This window comes from Manis pentadactyla, chromosome 14 (genome assembly GCF_030020395.1).
Source record: "Manis pentadactyla isolate mManPen7 chromosome 14, mManPen7.hap1, whole genome shotgun sequence".
Lineage (NCBI taxonomy): Eukaryota > Metazoa > Chordata > Mammalia > Pholidota > Manidae > Manis > Manis pentadactyla.
This window is the reverse complement of record NC_080032.1, coordinates 80,300,340-80,321,034: the sequence shown is the minus strand read 5'-3', so window position 1 is coordinate 80,321,034 and position 20,695 is coordinate 80,300,340. Positions and strand designations below refer to the sequence as shown.

The 20,695-nt window shown below is 37.7% G+C and overlaps 1 protein-coding gene across 3 annotated transcripts in view; it reads left to right on the top strand.

Moving 5' to 3' along the window:
• LMNTD1 (lamin tail domain containing 1) overlaps positions 1–20,695 on the top strand; it is a 342,775-nt gene that overhangs the window by 317,366 nt on the left and 4,714 nt on the right. For 2 of the 3 annotated variants that reach the window (XM_036889496.2, XM_036889498.2), the window contains exons 6-10: positions 5,552–5,738; positions 6,076–6,195; positions 8,189–8,403; positions 8,967–9,138; positions 20,582–20,644. In XM_036889496.2, the coding sequence (XP_036745391.2) occupies positions 5,552–5,738; positions 6,076–6,195; positions 8,189–8,403; positions 8,967–9,138; positions 20,582–20,644 (757 nt within the window). Of the gene's footprint in view, positions 1–5,551; positions 5,739–6,075; positions 6,196–8,188; positions 8,404–8,966; positions 9,139–13,351; positions 18,367–20,581; positions 20,645–20,695 lie in introns of those variants that run through there. The other variant, XM_036889499.2, reaches the window with a different exon arrangement.

The window sequence follows — 20,695 nt, the reverse complement described above, 5'->3', positions numbered from 1 at the left end:
GTTCTAGGAAGGCTCAGAGGTGAGGAAGTTGCAGAAGAAAAGTTTGAAGCTGGCTGAGATTGGTTCATGAGGTTTAAGGAAAGAAGCTGTCTCCCTAACAAAAGTTCAAGGTGAAGCAGCAAGTGCTGATGTAAAGGACGCAACAAGTTATCTAGATGTAGCGAAGATAATTAACAAAGGTGGCTACACCAAACAACAGATTTTCAGTGTAGATGAAACAGCATGCTGTTGGGAAAAGGTGCCATCTAAGACTTCCGTAGCTAGAGAGATGTCAATGCCTGGTTTCAAAGCTTCAAATGACAGGCCGACTCTCATGTTAGGTGCTAATCCATCTGGTGACTGTAAGCTGAAGTAATGCTCATTGGTCATTCTGAAAATCCTAGGTCTCTTAAGAATTAAGCTACTTTTTCTGTGCTTTGTAAATGAAACAACAAAGCCTGGGTGATAGCACATCTGCTTACAACATGGTTTACTGAATATTTTAAGCCTGCTATTGAGACCTACTACTCAGAAAAAGATGGCCTTTCAAAAGACTACTGCTCATTGACAATACACCTGGCTACCCAAGAGCTCTGATGGAGGTGTACAATGCAACGAGATTAGCGGTGTTTTTATGCCAGTGTGTTTTCTGCACATCCATTCTACAGCCCATGGATTAAGGAGTAAGTGACTTTCATGTCTTATTATTTAAGAAATACACTTCATAAGGCTGGAGCTGCCATAGGCAGTGATTCCTCTAATGGATCCTGGCAAAGTAAATTGCAAACCTTCTAGAAAGGATTCAACATTCTAGATGCCATTAAGAATTTATGAGTCATAGGAAAATATCAAAATATCAACATTAATAGGAATTTGGAAGATGCTGATTCAGACTTTCTTGGATGACTCTGAGGGGTCAAGACTTCAGGAGAGAAAGTTAACTGCAGATGTGGTAGAAACAGCAAGAGAACCAGAATTAGAAGTGTATCCTGAAGATGGGACTGATTTGCTGCATCTCAGGATAGTTGAACAGATGAAGAGTTGCTTCTTATGGGTGAGCAAAAGTGGTTTCTTGAGATAGGATCTACTCATTAGGAAGATGCTGTGAAATTTGTTGAAACTGCAGCAAAGGATTTTAGAATACTTCATGAAGTTAGCTGACAAAGCAGCTGCACGATCTGAAAGGCTTGACTCCAATTTTGAAAGAATTTCTGTTGTGGGTAAAATGCTATCAAACAGCATCGCACGCTACAGAGAAGTTCATGAAAGAGTCAATAAATGCAGCAAACTTCATCACTGTCTATTTTAAGAAATTGCCACAGCCACCCCAGCCTTCAGCAGCCACCCCCAGTCAGTCAGCTGCCATCGGCACTGAAGCAACCCCCTTGCCAGGAAAAAGATCATGACTCACTTAAAGCCCAGGTGACAGTTAGCATTTGTCAGCAATAAGCATTTTTTAATTAAGGTATGTACATTGTTTTTTATACATAATGCTGTTGCACACTTAATAGTCTACAGTACTTTACAACCACAGTGTAAACATAACTTTTATATGCACTGGAAACCAAAAAATTCATTTGACTTGCATTAATGCAATATTTGCTTTAGTTGTTACTCACTTTATTGTGGTCATCTGGAATATCTTTGAAGAATACCTGTAATGTGAATAATACTCATTTGTTACTCCACAGTTGTTCTTCCAAAAATATGTGTATGTATAATGCTATGAATAATATAAATCAATCACAAAAATGTAAAGTAATGTAATAGACGTGGACAAAATGGTATCAACAGCAATTCACAGCACTGAGTGGCCAGTTAGTAGCTTATTCATCTGTACTGTAGTCAGGGAAAAACAAAACGGTGAATACCATTTTGTACCCACAATATTGAAAGTACTAAGAAGTCTGAAAATTTCGAGCACTGGTAAGGCTGTGGGGAACCAGAGGAGATGCAGCGCATGCACAGGCAGTGGGTGAAACATGCTATTGCATGAATTATCACAAGCCTTGTGAGAAATTCTTTGCATCTGCAGTTTAATTAAAGGTGGAAATTAAGGAAAAAGAGACTGAAGAGGTTGGCAGATGACGTGGGGCCTTGTTTCCATGCTCTGAGGTTGGTGTTTTCTCCAGAAGGGAACAATCTGACATAGAAGGATTTTTCTTGCACAAAGATTGCTTTGGAAGCAAAGTGGAGAATGGTTAGGAGGGGGCAAGATTGGAGAAACCAGTCAGGATGCTGCTACAATGCCATGCAGAGGTGATGACGGCCTAATGGAGACAGTGGTGGTAGGGATGGAAAGAAGGTGATGTACACAGAGGAGACTGCAGAGGTAGAATCAATGGTACTTGGCCATAGATAAGGCCAGAGGATAAGAGAGCAAGTATGGAAGGTTCTGGCATGGCAGATAAATAAACAATGATGCAATCCAGCAGAGCAGGTTTCCCACTCTTCCAAAATAATGAGTTCAGTTTGGGGCATGTTGATTTAAAGTCACTTTTGGGGTCTTGTGATCAGTTGTTTCCATGGGTCCAAAGCTCAATGGGAAAGTCTAAGCAAGATATTTAGATTTAGCAGTCCTGTTGGTGGGTGGTCTCACATATGTAGAGTTTGAGGAGAATGAAAGAGGTTAAGGACAAAATCCCAAGTATTAATATCTCTGAAATGGATGAAGAGACATCTGAAGAAGAGATGGAAAAGGAGCAACTAGACTGATAGAAGGAAAGGAGTGGACTTGAAAAACAAGGGCAGGAGTTCCAAAAAGGGCAAACCTGGAAGAGGAGGACGCCCCAGAGACAGCAAGACAGAGACCGAGGTAGTAGGGATGTAAACTGGTGTGGCCACTATGGAAAACGGTATGGAAGTTACTCACAAAATTAAAAATAGAACTACCGTATAATCCAGCAGTTCCACCTCTGGGTATTTATCTGAAGAAAACAGAACACTAACTCAGGAAGATATTTGTACCTCCATGTTTACTGAAGAATTATTTAAGCAGCCAGAATATGGAAACTACCTAGGTTTCCACTGATGGATGAATGGATAAAGTGTAATGCGTTATATGTATGTATGTATGTGTGTGTGTGTATATATATATATATATATATGTATGTATATATGTATGACTATAATTCAACCCTAAAAAAGAATGAAATCTTGCCACTTGCAATAGCATGAATGGACCTTGAAGGCCTTATGCTAAGTGAGGTAAGTCAGACAGAGAAAGGCAAATAACATTCATGATTTTACTTATACATGGAATCTAAAAAAATTAATAAATTCATAGATGTAGAGAACAGATTGGTGGTTGTCAGAAGTAGGGGGTAAGGATGGAGGGGCAAAATGGGTAAGAGTCAAAAGGTACAAACTTCCAGTTATAAAATAAATAAGTCATGGGGATGTAATGTACAGCATGTGATTATAGTTAATAATACTGCATTGTGTATTTGAAAGTTGCTAAGAGAGTACATCTTTAAAGTTTTCATCCCAGGAAAAAAATATTTGTAACTATGTAAAGTGATGGATGTTAATCAAACTTGTGGTGACCATTTTGCAATATGTACAAATATGGAATCATTCTATGGTACACAGGAACTAATACACTGTTATATGTCAGTTATATATACCTCACTAAAAATGAACAAAGACTGGAAAGTTACCACTCCGAGTTTTCCAACTGAGGGCAGTGGCTGTCCTGGTCTAAGACAGAAGTAGATGGTAGTGGGTTGAGAAGTGAGTAAGAGGTGTCTTTCCAGAAGCTTGGTTGTGATGGCATCATGAAGTGGGAGCTGGGGAAATTTTTTTTTAAGATGGTAGCACTTAGAGGATATGTACATAGTTGGGGGAAAGAAGTAGTCTAAAGAGAGAGGTTGGTGTTAAAGGGGAAAAGGAGAACAATGAATGGACTGAATGAGCAGAAGGAGGTGGTACCCAGAGGGTTTCCTTGGATGGGAGAAGGTCCTCTTCCACTGAGACAAGGTGGGCTGGACCAGAAGTAGATGTGGGTGTGGGTGAACCTGTTTCTAAGTGGAAAGCAAGAAAACACACTTCTCTCCAATGATCCTATTTTCTTGGTGAGGTCACTTGCTGAGGGTCAGGATGGACATGTGAGGCAGCGATTTGAACGTTGTTGGGGAGTGACAGAAGGTGCTGGCTCTACTCTGAAGAACACAACTTGCGGCCAGTCGCTGAGAGCATCGCTAAGGGCCCAGGTGTGGCTGGAGGCCGCTAATTAATTTGGTGGTGGTGATCTGTACTTCGGTGTGAGTGTGCGTGTGTTTCCTAGCAGTGCTCAACCCCACGGTATATACAGAATTTGAATGGTTGGATCAAACCTCTTTGAAACTTTACTAGCTGGGTGAGAGAGAGAACAAGGACTGACATTTATTGAAGGATCTTGGACATGGCAATTAATCTCTCTAAATCTCACTTTATTTATCTATAAAATGGAACTAAGCATCATAATACAGTGTTCCTTAACCTTTTTGACTGTGACCTTCAATAAGAAACATGTAGCCTGATTTGTGAGAATTAAATGAGTAACTATGAGTCCACAATGCCTTTACCAAAATATCTGGGGACTTCACATGTTTCCAAATTCAGAATTGGGGGAATTTTAGGAAAGTAACATGGTGCCTAGAACATATTTAACATAACACCCCATCTGAGCTTGGAGAAGTGTCCAAAACCAAACATTAATCTTTCCACAGGAGAATATGTGAATATTCACACAGACCACAAATGAAGACTATAAATAGCCTCATCTCAGTCCAGGTCAGGTTTTGTCACCAAGGGAATTCTGGTTAGATTTTGCTTCATGTGTGTTTTTATTTTCAGACCTTTTTGGATTTTCAAATTGTGGATATGGAATTGTAGATATAGATGTAGGTATAATCTTTTAAAGTTTGTGGCACATAATAAGTATTGGTTATTATTGATGATAGAGGTATATTTCATTTTTAAAATAATATCCCTAATCCATCAAAAGTATGTCATGACGTACTACTAGGTTGTGACCCACACTCTGAAAAACGCTAGTATATAAATGTTTAGCCTGGTCCCTGTTGTATACTAAGCCCTCAACATATGCTAGAAGGAAACAAATACCATTTTCTGTTTATATGTTTTAAGTTTGGAGAATTCTTTTAGAGGCACTTAGTTGCTATCCATCTTCACAGTGACTTTATCAGAAAGCAAATTAAATGGTTTAACCTTCCTCTTGAGCTACTTGAGCATTTCTTGCTTCGGTGGGTTAATGATGAACAGTAGGAAATTTAAAAAATGATCATCACACCTTCCTATGGTATTTATGCCTTGACACCTGGTGCACTTTTTAAGTTTTCTTTAATTATTTTATGTGAGAGATAATTTTGTTGCACAGGTAAACAAACAGAACTAACTGCTCAAGCATTTGTCTTAAGTCACAAAATATACCATTTCTTCATAGAATTTGTCCAATAGAATACACCGCTTAGGAACAACTTCCAAAGTATATTTATTATTCAGTTCTTAAAGTGAGCTAAAGACACCCATCTCTGAAGTTGCTGTAGAATCTTTGTGTTTTATTTTCTAGTGCTCTTGGAGACATCAAAATAGCCGAAGTAAATGTTAAGGGTTTATTTGTGAAGCTCATTAACTCTTCCCTTGACAAAGAACTGGAGATTGGAGGCCATGTTCTCCAGCAAAATGTGGGTGGACAAACAGTCTCTTTGTACCGATTCCTTCCAGATATCAGAATGCAGGCCAACTGCACAGTAACAGTGAGTACAGGTCATAAATATTCTGAACTAGAATTCTAAACTATTAAATGAAATGCACTTTACTTCCTAAAACTCAGCAAACATAATCTTTAAAAGAAAAGCAATGAGATTGTTTGCTTGGAGAACAGGCGATTAGATTCTTGCTGGAGAGTTTCTCCCCTTTCTTGTGCTTTCCTTCAAACTGTTTGGTATCCCATAGCTTGATGATATATATTGTACAGTCATTATACTTTAAAAGTTCAACTGCTCAGAAGGGTACGTTGCAGTAACCCTCTGATATTTACAAAAGTACGGGGAGCTCCAGGGGCACTTGTCGTTACAACCTGTTTTCTTCCAGGTGTGGGCGGCAGCTTCTGAGGCGAAGCATCAGCCACCATCAGACTTTCTTTGGAAGGAACAGGACAAGTTTAAGACAAGCCCGGACTGTACAACGATCCTGTGCAAACCTAATGGTGAAGTCAGTGTCTGGGGCTTAACAAAAGTTTTTAAGAGAATGGGTAGCTCTCCTTGGGTTCCCGCTCTCCTCTTAGCTGACTCTACTATTTTTCCACCTCTAAAAGCTTGATAGAACCTTCGCTAGCTGCCGTAACACGTCCAGCAGCTCAGCGGCACCTCTTCCCAGCCCCAAAATGCCAAAGAGCTGCTCACCATTTGGAAAAAATGATTTTGATACCCCATATATCTAAAAAGCTACTTCAAGTTTCAGAGTCAGTGATGGATTATATTTATGGTATTTTAGCCTAAAGAGTGGGTTAAGAAAGGAAAGGCCTTTTCTTTTCATTTATTCACTCTCAAATATTTATTGAGATCTTATTCTAAGGGCTCTACTAAGTGTTGGGTATATATATATATATTGAATAAGATATGAAACCTGTTCTCAAGACACATAGTCTAATTTGTAATGTCCATCCTTTATTCATCCTAAAATTAAGTGTATGAGTAATAAGTTTGTATAACTTCATCCCAATTTTATATTTTCACTCTCCCTTTTCCTTGGCATAATATTAGCATAAATATGGACTGAAAGACAGACCCATAAAAGTTTTTTTACAACCCAAAAAAGTTATTCCTTTTACAAAACCATACTCTAGATTTTTCTTAAATATTCTTTTTTTCTTACCCCCAGTCTAACTTACTGTGTCATACAAAGGAGGAAAATGGAGCTTGGCAAGTTAAATGGCTTGTTCAAGGTCACACGATTAGTAAAATGGCAGAACTAAAACAAAACCAGATATTCTAACTCCAAGAATTTTTCTATAATATTAAAAGTAAGCCTACAAGGTTCATGTGGCCAACATTCTGGAGGTGGAATTAAGACCATATCATTTTGTTTCATGATATTATCATTGTCACTGTCATCAAATATTTTTAAGTCACTGTAATACAGGGAGAAAGAATGTTGCTCTGACCTAGGAAAGGCTTAAATCCAAATCAGGGGCAATCACACCACATGGATCACGAGCACGTTTGCCACACAAATGTCTACGTTTGAGTTGCTAGAAAAGAGAGTCCCTAACTAACGATCTGAAGCAAAATGGGATTTTCCTGCTGTGACTCATGAAATTGAACAACTTCTTCAAGATTTCATCTTTCTCTTTCTCTTCCATAGGCCTAGCCTAGCAGAACTTTCCGTGAATTGCCTTTATGTCTGTTTAATTTGTTCAGCCAAGTAGAGGGTTTTTTAATGGTTAGAGTTTAAACCTTAAACCTCTAATTTTATAAACTAAAAACACATCACAAAAACAAATAGAATGTTAGGCCACACTTTGGTGCTTAATTTTCTCAGGTTGAACAGAGACATAATTTTTTACTCCCTACACGTGATTTTCCTGAATAATTTGTGTCACATTTATGTTGTACTCACATCACACATTCAGGGAACCAGAATAAACTCCGGCTTGAGCGGTCATGGGTCTCTCTGACAGTCCCACCTGGGGTCCTACCCTGAAGAATGTCGTTTCCTATCCAGGTCTCTAGTTCTGCACATTTCTCCTTCTCAAATAAGGCATATATTTATACACACACACACACACACACACACAGATACACATAGTCTTAAATATTGGAAATTTTAACTTATTAATATTACAACTACCTTTTACACCATTCTTTACAGTTCTGAAGTTCAGTAGCTGAACCCAATTTCACAACATCCTTGCATAGCAATTCCCCACTGCCGGCCTCCCCTCATATGTTTCTCATATGAGGACACAGTCCAAGACAGTGAGTGACTAACTCACCTGAGGTTACACAGCCTAGAATATTCAGAATTGGACACTAAGGCCAGGAGGTCTCGCTGTATCCCCATCATAATTTTCACTAATCCATACACAGAAGGCGAGTGACATTATATAGTTTGATTTTGAAATTTTATTGCAATAAGCCTATGACATTTAAAAAAATCTATCTACCTCCAATAGTATTTGATATTAATGACGCATTTTTGTTAGGCTATTGCCTGGTATACTCCTATTCACTGGAAGCAAGCATGGGAGAAACTGGACATGGACACTGAATTTGACAGATGCTCAGTAGTAAGCCCTGTGTCTCAAAGGCACAGGTTTCACTGGGCACCAGCTGTAACTCCAACTAAAGAGAAACAAGATCAGTCTAAGGAAGACACCTCCAGATATCAGATGGAACCAGGTGGAGTCTTTCTTCAGAGGTAATTTTTTATTGAGTCCTTCCCACAATTATTAACTGAGCAGATGTGAATGGCTGGGTGACAAGTAGACATGTGATGAATAGGTAAATCAGTGATGGCCAAAATAATCCTGTTCTGAATAGGACCATGAGAAACATAAAAACAGAGTGAGCAGGGTTACATACATGAGACGATAAAGGCGGGTGATTTCCCCAAGGTGATCCTGAGATCCCTCTGGCCATTTCTCTTCTCCGTGGCACTGCTATTAGAGGCAAGGCTGAGGAGAGGCGGAGGGTGGTTATCACCCACCCTTAGCAGTGCGTAGGTAGTGGGAGAGGTGCGTCACCTAGGAATTTCACCCTGGATCAAAGGCTGGCTGTGGCCAAAGGTGCAGAATTTGTGTTACTCATTTACAGGCTAATCCCTGGGATGTGATAAAAAATGCTGCCCACAAGGCCTAACAAAGCCACAGTCTCTGGTCTTAAAACAGGCTCACACTTTAATTGAGCCTTCATTGCTAATGCATAAATTTACCGCAGATAATGACTTTTGGGTTCAATTTGGGCTTTATTTTTCTTTTACAGAGAAAAAGATATCCCATCAACCCTCTTCCCTAATCACAGTCCTTGGTGCCACAGTCCCAATGTCCCTGCACATCCCTACTGTCCTCTGATTGGGCCTCACAATCCCTGCGAGGCTGGGAGCAGCTTAGGTAGACAGCCCGGGCCTCGGTCACCTAGGCCTGACCCAGCCCAGGTGAGTCAACAGGAAACTTGCTCCAGTGGAGAGTAAGGGGTGTGTGTGTGTGTGTGTGTGTGTGTGTGTGTGTGTGTGTGTGTGTGTGTGTGTGTGTGTGTGTGTGTGTGTGTGTGTGTGTGTGTGTGTGGACAACTGGTGAAAAAAGGTTAAGTGGTAAGATAAGTTAAGTCTTAAAAACTACCCATATTTTCAAGAACAGATGGCTCCTAAATCAACTACTGTGAACCCTTCACTTACATTTGCTCTAGCACCATGTTTTCTGCTGTTCTTGACAAATACCTATTGAATGAATCAATGAATCATAAGAACAGCACGGCCAGCAACAGTATGTAGGATTCTTGAATTTTGGTCAAAAGCATATTTTGTTTTTCATTAGGCAGGAAAAACTGGTCCTACAATTTAAGTTGTACTAAAAATTATCCATCCATCTTTTCCCAACACACTGTAATATTAATCCCAAATTTTGATTTCTTTTCAACCAGAAGTTTCTTTTTTAAGTTCTCTAAATAAAGCTTTTAGAGTTGGTGTTATTAACCCAGAATCTGTGAATGGATTTCAGGAAATCTATAAACCTCCTAAATGTAGTGCAAAAACATATGTCTGCATATTTTGGGGGGAGAAAGTCCATGAGGTTCATCAGATGACCCAAATGTTTCAGAAGAACAGATTAGAAGAACACACAGCCAGATCCTAAGCTGTAGGGAAACTGTTTCATACAGCAGCTATATCCTGGTGAAACGATAATGATTTACAAACTTCTGTGCAGCAGAGGGACATTTTTTTAAATGAAATGTTGGGCAGAATCCCAATGTGTATGGATTGGGAAACCTGTGCAAGATGAACAGGAGCAGCTCTCACTGCCCACTACACCCTTCTCTCTTCCCTCCTTCCCTGTGATTTCTGAGGCGCCTCTCTGGACCCACAGGATTCTGTATACAACAGTATGAAAACCACTGTGTTAATACACTAACGCACTGTTGGGAAATCGAACCCCCAAAGTAGTACCTTTTAGAAGTGGAATGATGGAAATCATGTAAATTCCTGAATATATTCCATTTCATAATGTTAAGTACTTTGTATCTTTTTGCCTGAGTTTCTTCATCTGTAAAGTAAGCTATTTTGGCCTGAAATTCTAAGAGCTCTTTCAGCAATAAATTATACACATTCACACACATCTTTATTACTTAATGAGTTAGATTTAAAGCTCTCAAGAAATAAATTAATTTATGTCTTTCTCTAATTAATACATAGCCTTCTCTATTTTACTCACTCTAAACAACTTATTTTCTAGTGAAATTTGACTTCAGATTTTCTTGATGCACCTTTCTATAGCGGTAGCTACTCAGCCTTGGTATTTAATAACTTTCCTATGCAACACAAATATTTCACTGTATGCATGTATTCTGTAATAGTAACTACTATATAGCATTTCATTATCAGTCCTACTACATTTTATTTATCTAGTCTCCTATTAATAATTTTTCTGTACAACAATGTAAATGAAAATTTTGTATCTTACTGCAGTGATAACGCTGTACCTACTTGTACACATGTGCAAGAGTTTCTTTTAGGGTTTATAACTAAACTCTAAAAGTCCTCTAAAATACCTCTATTTTTACTCAACTATGCAGTATGTGCATCTTCAAATTTATTAGACTTTGCCAAATACTATTAGAGAAGATTTTACTAATTTATAATCCCACCAGCATTGGAAGACTTCCTTTCCTGTCTTCTCATCTAACTTTATAGTCAGAATCCTTTCTTGTCAATCTGATTGATGTTAACTAGTGCTCACCATGGTTTTAGAGTGAAGGTTCTGGATTAACAGGTTGTTGCACATCTTATATGTTAAAGAAGAAAACTCGATTTCATGATAATAAGTTGTATTATATTTATTTCTAATAACTCCTTAATTTTGTGTGTATGTATCTTTAACACATTTGGAATTTATTTTTGTGTATAGTGTGAAATAGTGTATTGTATGAGTAGTTTTTCCAAATGACTATCTTCCCAACATAAAATATAAAGTATAGTTGCATGCTGACTTATAGTACCACTTGCCCCACAAGCTCAGTCTGGTTATATGCTCTCTGGAGAGTCCTATTGATGTATCTCTCTGCCAATAACACTGTTCTAATTGTTATTTGTATATAACGATGCTTTTGACTCTTCTTGCTCTTCCTTTTCAGTATCCTCTGACTTTTCTAAAACTTTTTCCTGCTCTTTGCAAGAATCAGTTTGTCAAGTTTAACACAGAAAAACAATGCTGTTAGCAATTTGATTGGAATTGCAAGAATTTTATGGACTAGTTTGAGAGAAAGTTGACACCTTTGTGATATGGAATCATGTTCCATAAAATCATTTGTCCACTCAGATTTTTTTCATGCCTTTCAATGCCATAATTTTCCACAAAATTCTTGCACATCTTTTGTTAGACTTTTCGCTTGGGCAGGTAATCTTTCTTTGTTATTGTTGCAGCTGCTGCTGATTTTGAAAATACTTCTTCTATTAAAAGTTTTTACATTTTTAAAGGAGAGGAAAGTAATTTCATATGTTGCTCTTGTTTCAGCAAATTTTCTGATCATTTTTAGTTTTTACAGTTTGTAGAGTCTTACAGTTTTATTTGTACTATGCAAATAATGACATCTTTTCTTTCCAATTCTTATACACTTTATCCTTTTCGTGTGTTATTGCATTGGGCATGTCCTCTGGCATATTGTGGAACAGTTCCAGTGAGCATGAGCATCTTTGGTTATTCCTGTTTTTAACTGGAATGCTTCTAAGGCAACACCATGGAGCAGAATATTTGCTGAAAGTTGTCATTTATCATTTGTTTGGGAATTTATTCCCATGGGAACTAGCATGAACTAGAGGAATGTTCTGAATTTCTAAAATATATGGTCTCGGGAATTTTGTTCAATCTGATGGAAATCACAAGACACATGGCGACTCCAGCTGACTTGGTGGCTACAGGTTATTAGAGGATTAAATAAGATGTGAAACTCATTCTTTCTCCCTCTGCATGTTCAGAACAAACTGAAACATAAAAAGTCACTTGTACAGAGAGTATTCCTAATGATTTGGGGGTTATGAGAGAAGTTTTCATCAAAGCACCCCCCCCACACACACACCGCATTCTGCCCCGTGAGAAAAAATGTGGATAGATTCTCCTTTCGGCCGCCCTGCCATGAGGGCCTACCCGCTGGCCCTTCAGTCCATGAGCTGCCAAATCTCTTGCTGTAATTATTCTCATTTTCTCCATCAGAAGTGCTCTTACTCACATACCTTCAGAAATCACGCCTCCTATCATAGGACTCCCTCTATCTTCAGAGGAATCTGATGACAGATTCTAAGGGGACACATTTTCATCTCTTTATATCTTGCTTTTATTCCCAGTTTACAGGTAAAGAGCTTAGTAAGTAGTAGAGCTCGGAAATTTTCCCTCTTTGTATCTCTTTTCAGTGCTATAAAGTACAGAAAGGTACAAAAGACACTCCTCAACCTACTCCCTCAAATGAAAATGTTAGTATGTTCATATTTGCATCAGCTATTTTTTATATAATGTGAGACAGAATTCCCCTGTAGTTCTTCCCTAGGCCTCGTTCCCTCCTCCTCTCCCTGGAGCAACATCCAGGAACTTGGGTTTTGTTATTATTGTTTTTGCTGTTCAGCACAAATCTAACTTTAAATTTTGAAAATTTTCCACTATCGACCGTTGAAGTACAGAAACTCATCAATAGCTGTGAATATATATTCTAAACCCAGAACATATCACTCCTTTTACAAAGAATTTTGGAATATGTGTTAAAGGCATGTAATCAAAAAGCTTAAACAATTTCTTTACCTTAGTAGAGGCATTGAAGGAACACTGAACAAAATGGTGGCAACTGTGCAAAGTATTTTCTACCATAAACAATTTATTCAACAATGACTGAGTATCTATAATGAATCACAGTACTAAGCACCAGAGACACAAAAACAAATCAGGCCCTTTCTTTCTAGGGGGAAAGACAAATTGTAAAACAGCAGAAGTGCTAGGGGTGTAACTTTCCAATATTTTTCACCATAAACCACAGAAGGAAATACAGTTTACATCATTGTTCTACATACATTTACACGTATACATATATAACTTAAGAGTTTCAAAAGGCAATACTCACTTTCTGAATGTAATGTATTTTGTACTCTACTCTCTTCTTTTTCATTTTAGGTACTTTTCATGACCCTCTAAATTTATTTCATAACCAATAAACGGGACAGGATCTGCTGCTTGAAAAACATTGTTTTAGAAACATTTATAAAATGACATGAGAGCAACTGAAACGGCATCTCAGAGGAGACAGCATTTGAACTAAGATCATGAAGGATGAGTAGAAGTTATTCGTGTTGAAAAGAGAATGGGGCAAAGCATTCTGAGTAGATGAAACCGCATATTTCAAAAGCATACAGAGATAAAGAGCAAATCCTATGTGTTAGAAAATAGTGAGAAATTGTATCCACCTGAAATATAAGTAAATGTGGAGCTGTGAATCTGAAGTTTCGTGGGGACTAGATTTTAAAGGTATTTGCAGCCATTATGTTAAGGAGTTTAGACCGCATCATGCAGGTAGTGAAGAGGCACTGAGGGTTTTAAGCAGGTGTCTCATACAGTTCCTTCTATATTTGAAGAACTTTGAAAGCAGTATGGGAAATGAAATAGCGTAGAAAGATTCCATAATTTGTATCTCCACCCAGCCTCTGTCCTGAACTCCGATTCATGAAGCCAGTTTCCTGTAGTTTTGGATGCCCCATGGGTGTCCCATTCCCGACATGCTCAGAACTGAATGCATCATCATCTTTCCCCCAAAGCGTGTCGTTCTGCTTTTTCCCATATCTTAGTCAGTACCATTCAGAACCCCTAGGCCTCGACAATCTCTCTCTGTTCCTTTCCCTTTCTATAATCAATCACAGAACCTTGTTTATCTTAAACAAGCTCTTCAGTTTTGGTCCTTAAATATCTTCATTTTCACCTCCAATGTCTTCATGATAAAATCCAAACCTATGAAACTGATTTTTAAAATTTTTATTTAAGTGTAGTTGACATAATATTATATTCATCTCAGAAGTACAATGTAGTAATTTGACAATTATGTACATTACAAAGTGCAACCATCTGTCATCATACCAAGTTATTAAACTATTATTGACTATATTTTTTATGTTGTACTTTTCATCCCATGATTTTATTTTATAACTAGAAGTTTGTACCTCTTTGCATATCCCCTGCCCCTTCCCCTCTGGCAACCACCAGTTTGTTCTCTGGATTTACGAATCTGTTTCTGGGATTTTTGTTTTGTTTTGTTTTTATGGTTTGCTTTGTTTTTTAGGTCCCACATGTAAGTGAAATCATACAGTATTTGTTTTTCTGAGTCTGACTTATTTCACTTAGCATATGCTCTCTAGTTCCATCCATATTGTCACAAATGGAAAGATTTCTTTCTTTTTTAAGACTAATATTCCACTGTGCATATGTACCACATCCTCTTTACCCATTCATCTCCTGATGGGCACTGAGGGTGCTTTCGTATCTTGACTATTGTAAATGGTGCTGCCTGACCCAGCCTATGTCACCAAACATTCACCTACTTGTGTTCTGTGCTTCGATCTAAAGTTCTTTCAGCATGCCATTAGCTACCTCCAGGCCTTCATAAATTCTCTCACTCTTCTCTTCATGTGTATAATTATTCATCCTTAAAATTTCCACTTACATGTCACTGCCTTCCAAGAATCCATCTCTGACCTCCACCAAATGAGTTTGTGCTCCTGATACGGGTTCTCATAACATCCTATACTTCTCCTATCAAACAATGCCCTTGTTCACTTTATTGTAAATTCTCCTTATCACTGGACTACAAGCCCAAAAAGGATAGAAACAGCTTTTCTACTGCTTACCTTTTTGTTTGCTGAAGGACAGACAGCAAAGGAGACACTGAAGCTTGTTAAGCAGGCATCTCAGAGTTAGATCTGCATTTTAAAAGAGAATTTGAGAAGCAATGCTTAAAATGTAATGGAGTAGAAAATATTCCAAAATCTTGGAAGGAAAGAATGGGGGAGGAAGAACAAAGCATATTAGAGAAGAGGTTGAGAACGGGTAGGTCTGGTACAGTTATAACTTGAGCCCCAAAAGGAGAGGAGAGATTAGAGAAGTAATATTTAAAGAAATGACGACAAAAATTGTCAAAAATTGACGATAGATATCAAGCCAAAGCATCAAGAAAAATAAATTCCAGTGGCACAAATCCAAAGGAAATACCACCTATGTATATTATAATTAAATGTCAGAAAACCAAATAATGGAAGTCAGAAGACAATGAAATGATATTTTCCACTTGCTGATATGCTAAAAGAAGTACTGACCTAGAGTCCTATGCCTAGCAAAAATGCACTTCAAAGAGTGAAAGCAAAATAAAGACATTTTCAGGCAAACAGGAAATGAAAGAATTCCTCAACAGCAAACCCACACTAAGGAAATGCTGAATGGAAGTACTTCAAGAAGAAAGAAAATGATCCTAGAAGAAATCACAGAGATATAGGAAATAAGAAGTGGAGAGAGTCAAACCGTAAATGAATATTCACTGTAAAAAGCAATACTGATATTGTTTTGTAGGGTTTTAAAGTTATGTAGAATTTAAGTACTTGACAACTGTGTTCATTTCCAGGACTATTGTAACAATGTACCACAAACTTGGTAGCTTAAAACAAAAAATTTATTCTCTCACTGTTCTGGAGACTGGAAATCTGAAATAAAGGCTTCAGCAGGACCACATTTCCTCCTTATAAGGACTCCAGTCATTGGGTCAGGGCCCACCCTCACCTAGTGTGACCTCATCTTAATGTGATTACATCTGCAAGGGTCCTATTTCTAATAAGGTCACATGCTCGGGTTCCAGGGATTAGCACTTTGACGTATCTTTCTGAAGGACACAATTTAATCAACAAGAGCAACAGCACAGAAGTTTGGAGGGGAGCAAATGGAGTTAAAGTATTCTAAGTTCCATGTTTTGTGAGTATTATAAGAATGTCATGTTTATGACAATGATACATGTCATGCTTTCATTATCATTCAGTTCAAAATATATTCTGATTTCCAGTACAGTGTCTTCTTTAATACATGGATTATTTGTGGATAATATGTCACAAACAGAATAGTTTTATTTCAGGAAGGCAAGGTTGGTTTGAGCTTTGAAAATCAATGAAGTAAACTCATTATCTTAATAGAATAAAGAGGAAAATTATATAACCATCTCAACATGGTTACTGAGTACTTGGTGAGAGAGTAGTACTTGGTTACACACAAAAAAATGACCTCTTGAATACTAACAATGTCCCATTCCGTTATCTGAGTGGTGTTTACCTGTATCACTGTTTTCACCATGCTGTGCAATTATGACTTTGGAATTTTTCTGTATTCACACTACACTTAAATAGAAGTTTATTTTTAGAAACTTGATGACAGGAAAAAGAAAATTAGAAAGGGAAGAAGCACAATTATGGTAATGAACAGCTTAAAATGACAGCTTATAACTTGACAAGGAAAGAGAAAGAAAATCTAAGAAAATACATTGATGAACTCAAAATGAATATCAATAATACAAGGCTGATTTAGTGCAGGAGGAAAATAGTCTAACTTGAAATAAATCTAAGCCTACCATTACATTACAATGTATTGAGAATTAATGTTAATATACTTAGTCATAGCTCAGGCATCTCCAGGAATGTTTTGCGATCAAGATGGCTGATTACTGCCCGCTTTCCCTCACACACAAGACCCCCAGATCCAGGGAAGCTTAGGTACAGGGCCACCAAGAATAAAGCCTGTTTGTCTCAGCCTCTGCATAACGGAATGTGAGTAGAAATCGTGCTTGCGACCTCTGGAGAGTGCCCTGGAGTGTGCCCTCCCTTGTCTCCTCTGTGCCGTGATCACAGAGTTAGAGCTGCCATATTTCAACTCAGAGACCAAGCCATATACTGAGAAGGGAAAAGCCACCCTTGGTGCCCTATATGGCCCATCTCTAGACTGTTAAGTGAGAGAAATAACCTTGCTTAAGCCGTTGTTAAGTTGTGTCTGAACCAGATGGCCCACACAGCATTTACTACCGTTCAGTTTCACTTAATAGGCTCCTGGTTAAAAAGAAAACAAAAGTCACAGCAAGAAAAGGCAATTAGGTGAATTCTAATGTAGAATGAATATTAGATGTTGACGAGTTCCTGTTCTTTCCTTAAGTTGTTAACTGTGTTTTGGTTATATTGGTTGTTGTTAGATTCATACCAAAATCTAAATTTTCTTATGGTTCAGTGATAAAAGCACAGATTGAAGGTAACACAAATATGGCAAAACATTAAACATTGAATCTGGGTGGTAGGTATGCAGATTTGGTTTTATTATGCGCTCATATTTTCCATATGTTTGAAATTTTTCATGATAAAAATTTGACAAAATAAACAAGAAAGACATTTTTAATTGAAGGTAGTGTGTGCTTGGGACTGTCAGAGCAAAGAGGCCAGGCATGAGCCCAGTGAGGGGTGGACCTCAGACCCTTTAACAAAGCTGGTGTGTTTGCATTGTGTTGCCAGGATGGTTCCTAGACCTAGAGAGAATTGCTTTCTTCTTGCTGAGATTAGTTTACAGATTGTGGGCCGCTTTATCAGTCTTCTGTAACTCAAGTGAAATGGCAAAAACCAGTCTGGAGATAGTGCCCTACAGACGTTGTTTACAGCTAACAGAGTGCATGTGCACTGTTTACTGTGCTTTATTTGCATACTGCCTAATACACTCGGCCTATCATCTGTGACCCATATTGCACATTGCAGAGGGTTTCATTTCATTGTAACTCTACAGTGGCTCTTGTCTCCCATGCAAATGTTATTATAGTAAGGATAATAATAACGCCCCTTCATCTCTCAGGCTTGCAGAGCCAGATTATAAAAGCCAGTCTGTTAGAAAATACATGAAACTAGAACACAGACAGCATTATGCAGGAATGAAACATTTAAAATCTCATCAATGTAAGCTCTGTCTTAAGATCACAGTTATGGAATTTTACTTTAGTTGGATTGTGGGTGACTACTCATTACAGTTCCAATAGATTTGTATTATATTATCTGTCATGGGATCAAAATATTTATTCAAGCCAAATGCCACATCCCTATGATTGTGTAGACTCTTAGTTAAGTGTATGTGTGCGTGTGTGTGTGTGTGTGTGTGTGTGTGTGTGCGCATGACTGTTTTAGTCAATTATGTAACTAGAAATTATATGAATTGATATATAGAAAATTTTGAACAAAAAAATCTGACTATCCTACAGAATAAAAAAGGCCAATTACTTGGACCTCTTATAATCAGACTGTGTAGAAAATCATTATTTTAAGGAACATTGCAAACTTCCAAGGGTTTCTGTCCATTTTTTTGTTATCAAATAATAGCATCAAAATATAGGAACTTCTAGTGATTCTGTAACATCTTACTACATTGATAAATTGTGACTGCACTAGAAGGGGCATGGATTTAATAACATGGGTAACTGTTAACTGTGTTAAATACTTGAAACCAACATAAGATCGTATATAAATGACACTTCAAAAAAATTAGGAAGTTTTTCATAAAGAAAAGTTATATGACATCATGTATTCAAGGGTAATGGTTTTCCCCTTCGGTTGCTTGTTTTCAGAAAAATGATTGTAATATCACCATATTTCTGCAGAACTTTTTTTTTAAAGAGTAGACAAATGAGAACCATTTAAATATCTCTTCCTACAGCTCAAAATGGTTTCTTTAATGACCGCACAAAGAATTCCAAGATTTAGTCCTAATGGCTGAATGACTAGACCTTCGATTTCCAAACATCTCAACATTATAAAACAGAAGTATTTTAAATTAATTTCTCTTTAGTTATGAAAGATTATAATTTCACTTATGGAAATACATGTCATTAATGTTCCATTTCTTCACACAAGTAAGAAATGCTATTTCAGGAAGTCAGAGTACTCAGATCAAAGTTACTAGATTCTGAGTGCCTCAGGCCCAAAAACTCAGGAAATCGCCATCAGCCGCTGAAATTGAGACAAACACCACTACTACTACTGAATATCCTGTCATTAAATTCCAAGAAAATATAGATTGGATTTTTTAATAAATGTCTTTGGCTCTAAAATACAGTTGTTACGTGGCTGAAGAATAAACTTGCAGGGTGCAATTCAAAATCTTCATCCTCAGGCCGGTCAGTCTGGAAGAAATGTACATAAAATATTCACAAGGTCTGTTTTATGCCAACAAATTTGCTCCAGAGGAGGGAAGTGATGAGCCAGATTCTTCTTATACCTAAGCCACTGCCTATGGTATGAAAAATACGCTAGAAGCCTATTTACGTTCCAGGTCCGTAACTTACTAGTCAGAAAGTTTCCGCTGTGATGTGTCAGGTAGCATCCTGATTCTTTGGATTCAGAAACCTGTTTGTGGCTAAGAAGATCGCTGGGTTAACCAGAGACACCCTGCATTTTTGTTAATCTTCCTTGCAGGTCACATTTTCACATCCCACTTCTGGATATTTTTTCTTTGTCGTCAAATACTGGCAGGTGAACTTGATAATTCTTCTGTGCTTTGCAGAGAAAAAGAAGGGCTTAGGTGTGACCATGGTTGAGTTTTCCAGAGGAGCTCATTGTTGTCTGTACCTGGAATATTATTTTGCTTTCTTATCTTTTATTTTGCTGGAATAAAAATACACCATCTCTGGGCTAGAAGTAATTTGTACTTGAGATCATGCAGTTGAGCACTATTTCAGTTTGATACACTGGTTTTCTATGAGGAAATTACATTTAAACAAAGTCACTTTCAGTCCCTGCTGAAGTGTATGGAAGGGAGGGAGGCCACCATACCTGTCACCTCATTCATCACCAGGGTGGGGCCAGCTAAAATGTCAGGCTGACAGCACCTGCTTTTGTCCAAACACCATCTCATTCATTCCCCCGATGCAGCTGGATTGCTTTGCCTTCCTTCACTGGCTACTTAATCATTATGGCAGCTCCAAGTGTACAAAGTAGTTAAACATTTGAAGAATTTTACAAGCTGGTAAAATTACTCTGCAACCTCAGTTTTTTAAAATATAACTTCCAGATGGGTATTTCTTCTTTCAAAGTTTTGATTAATTAGGTCTTCAAAACTATATTTCCTTTTTAAATGATTCATTGAAAACTTGGACTTATTTTGAAGTGTTTTTTTTAACCACTCAGTTCAAGTTACTATTAAGTAATGTCCTTAAACTTTTGATTTCTTCTTCAAATGAAAGAAAATCCTTTTGTTGATAGTTTATGCCAAGCTTTGTTTTAATGTGAAAAGTCAATGTTTGGACTATTACACTGAATTCCTGCCCTTCTCCCCGGTCTCCCTCTTTTTTGGGGTTTGCAGGGACTGAAAAAAACAAGACATCTGAATTACAAAAGCAACAGGCAATCAACACAGCCTTTCAAGGTAAGTAACAGAACCACAAATTTGTCTTCTCTGCGGGAAAGTAGTAAAATG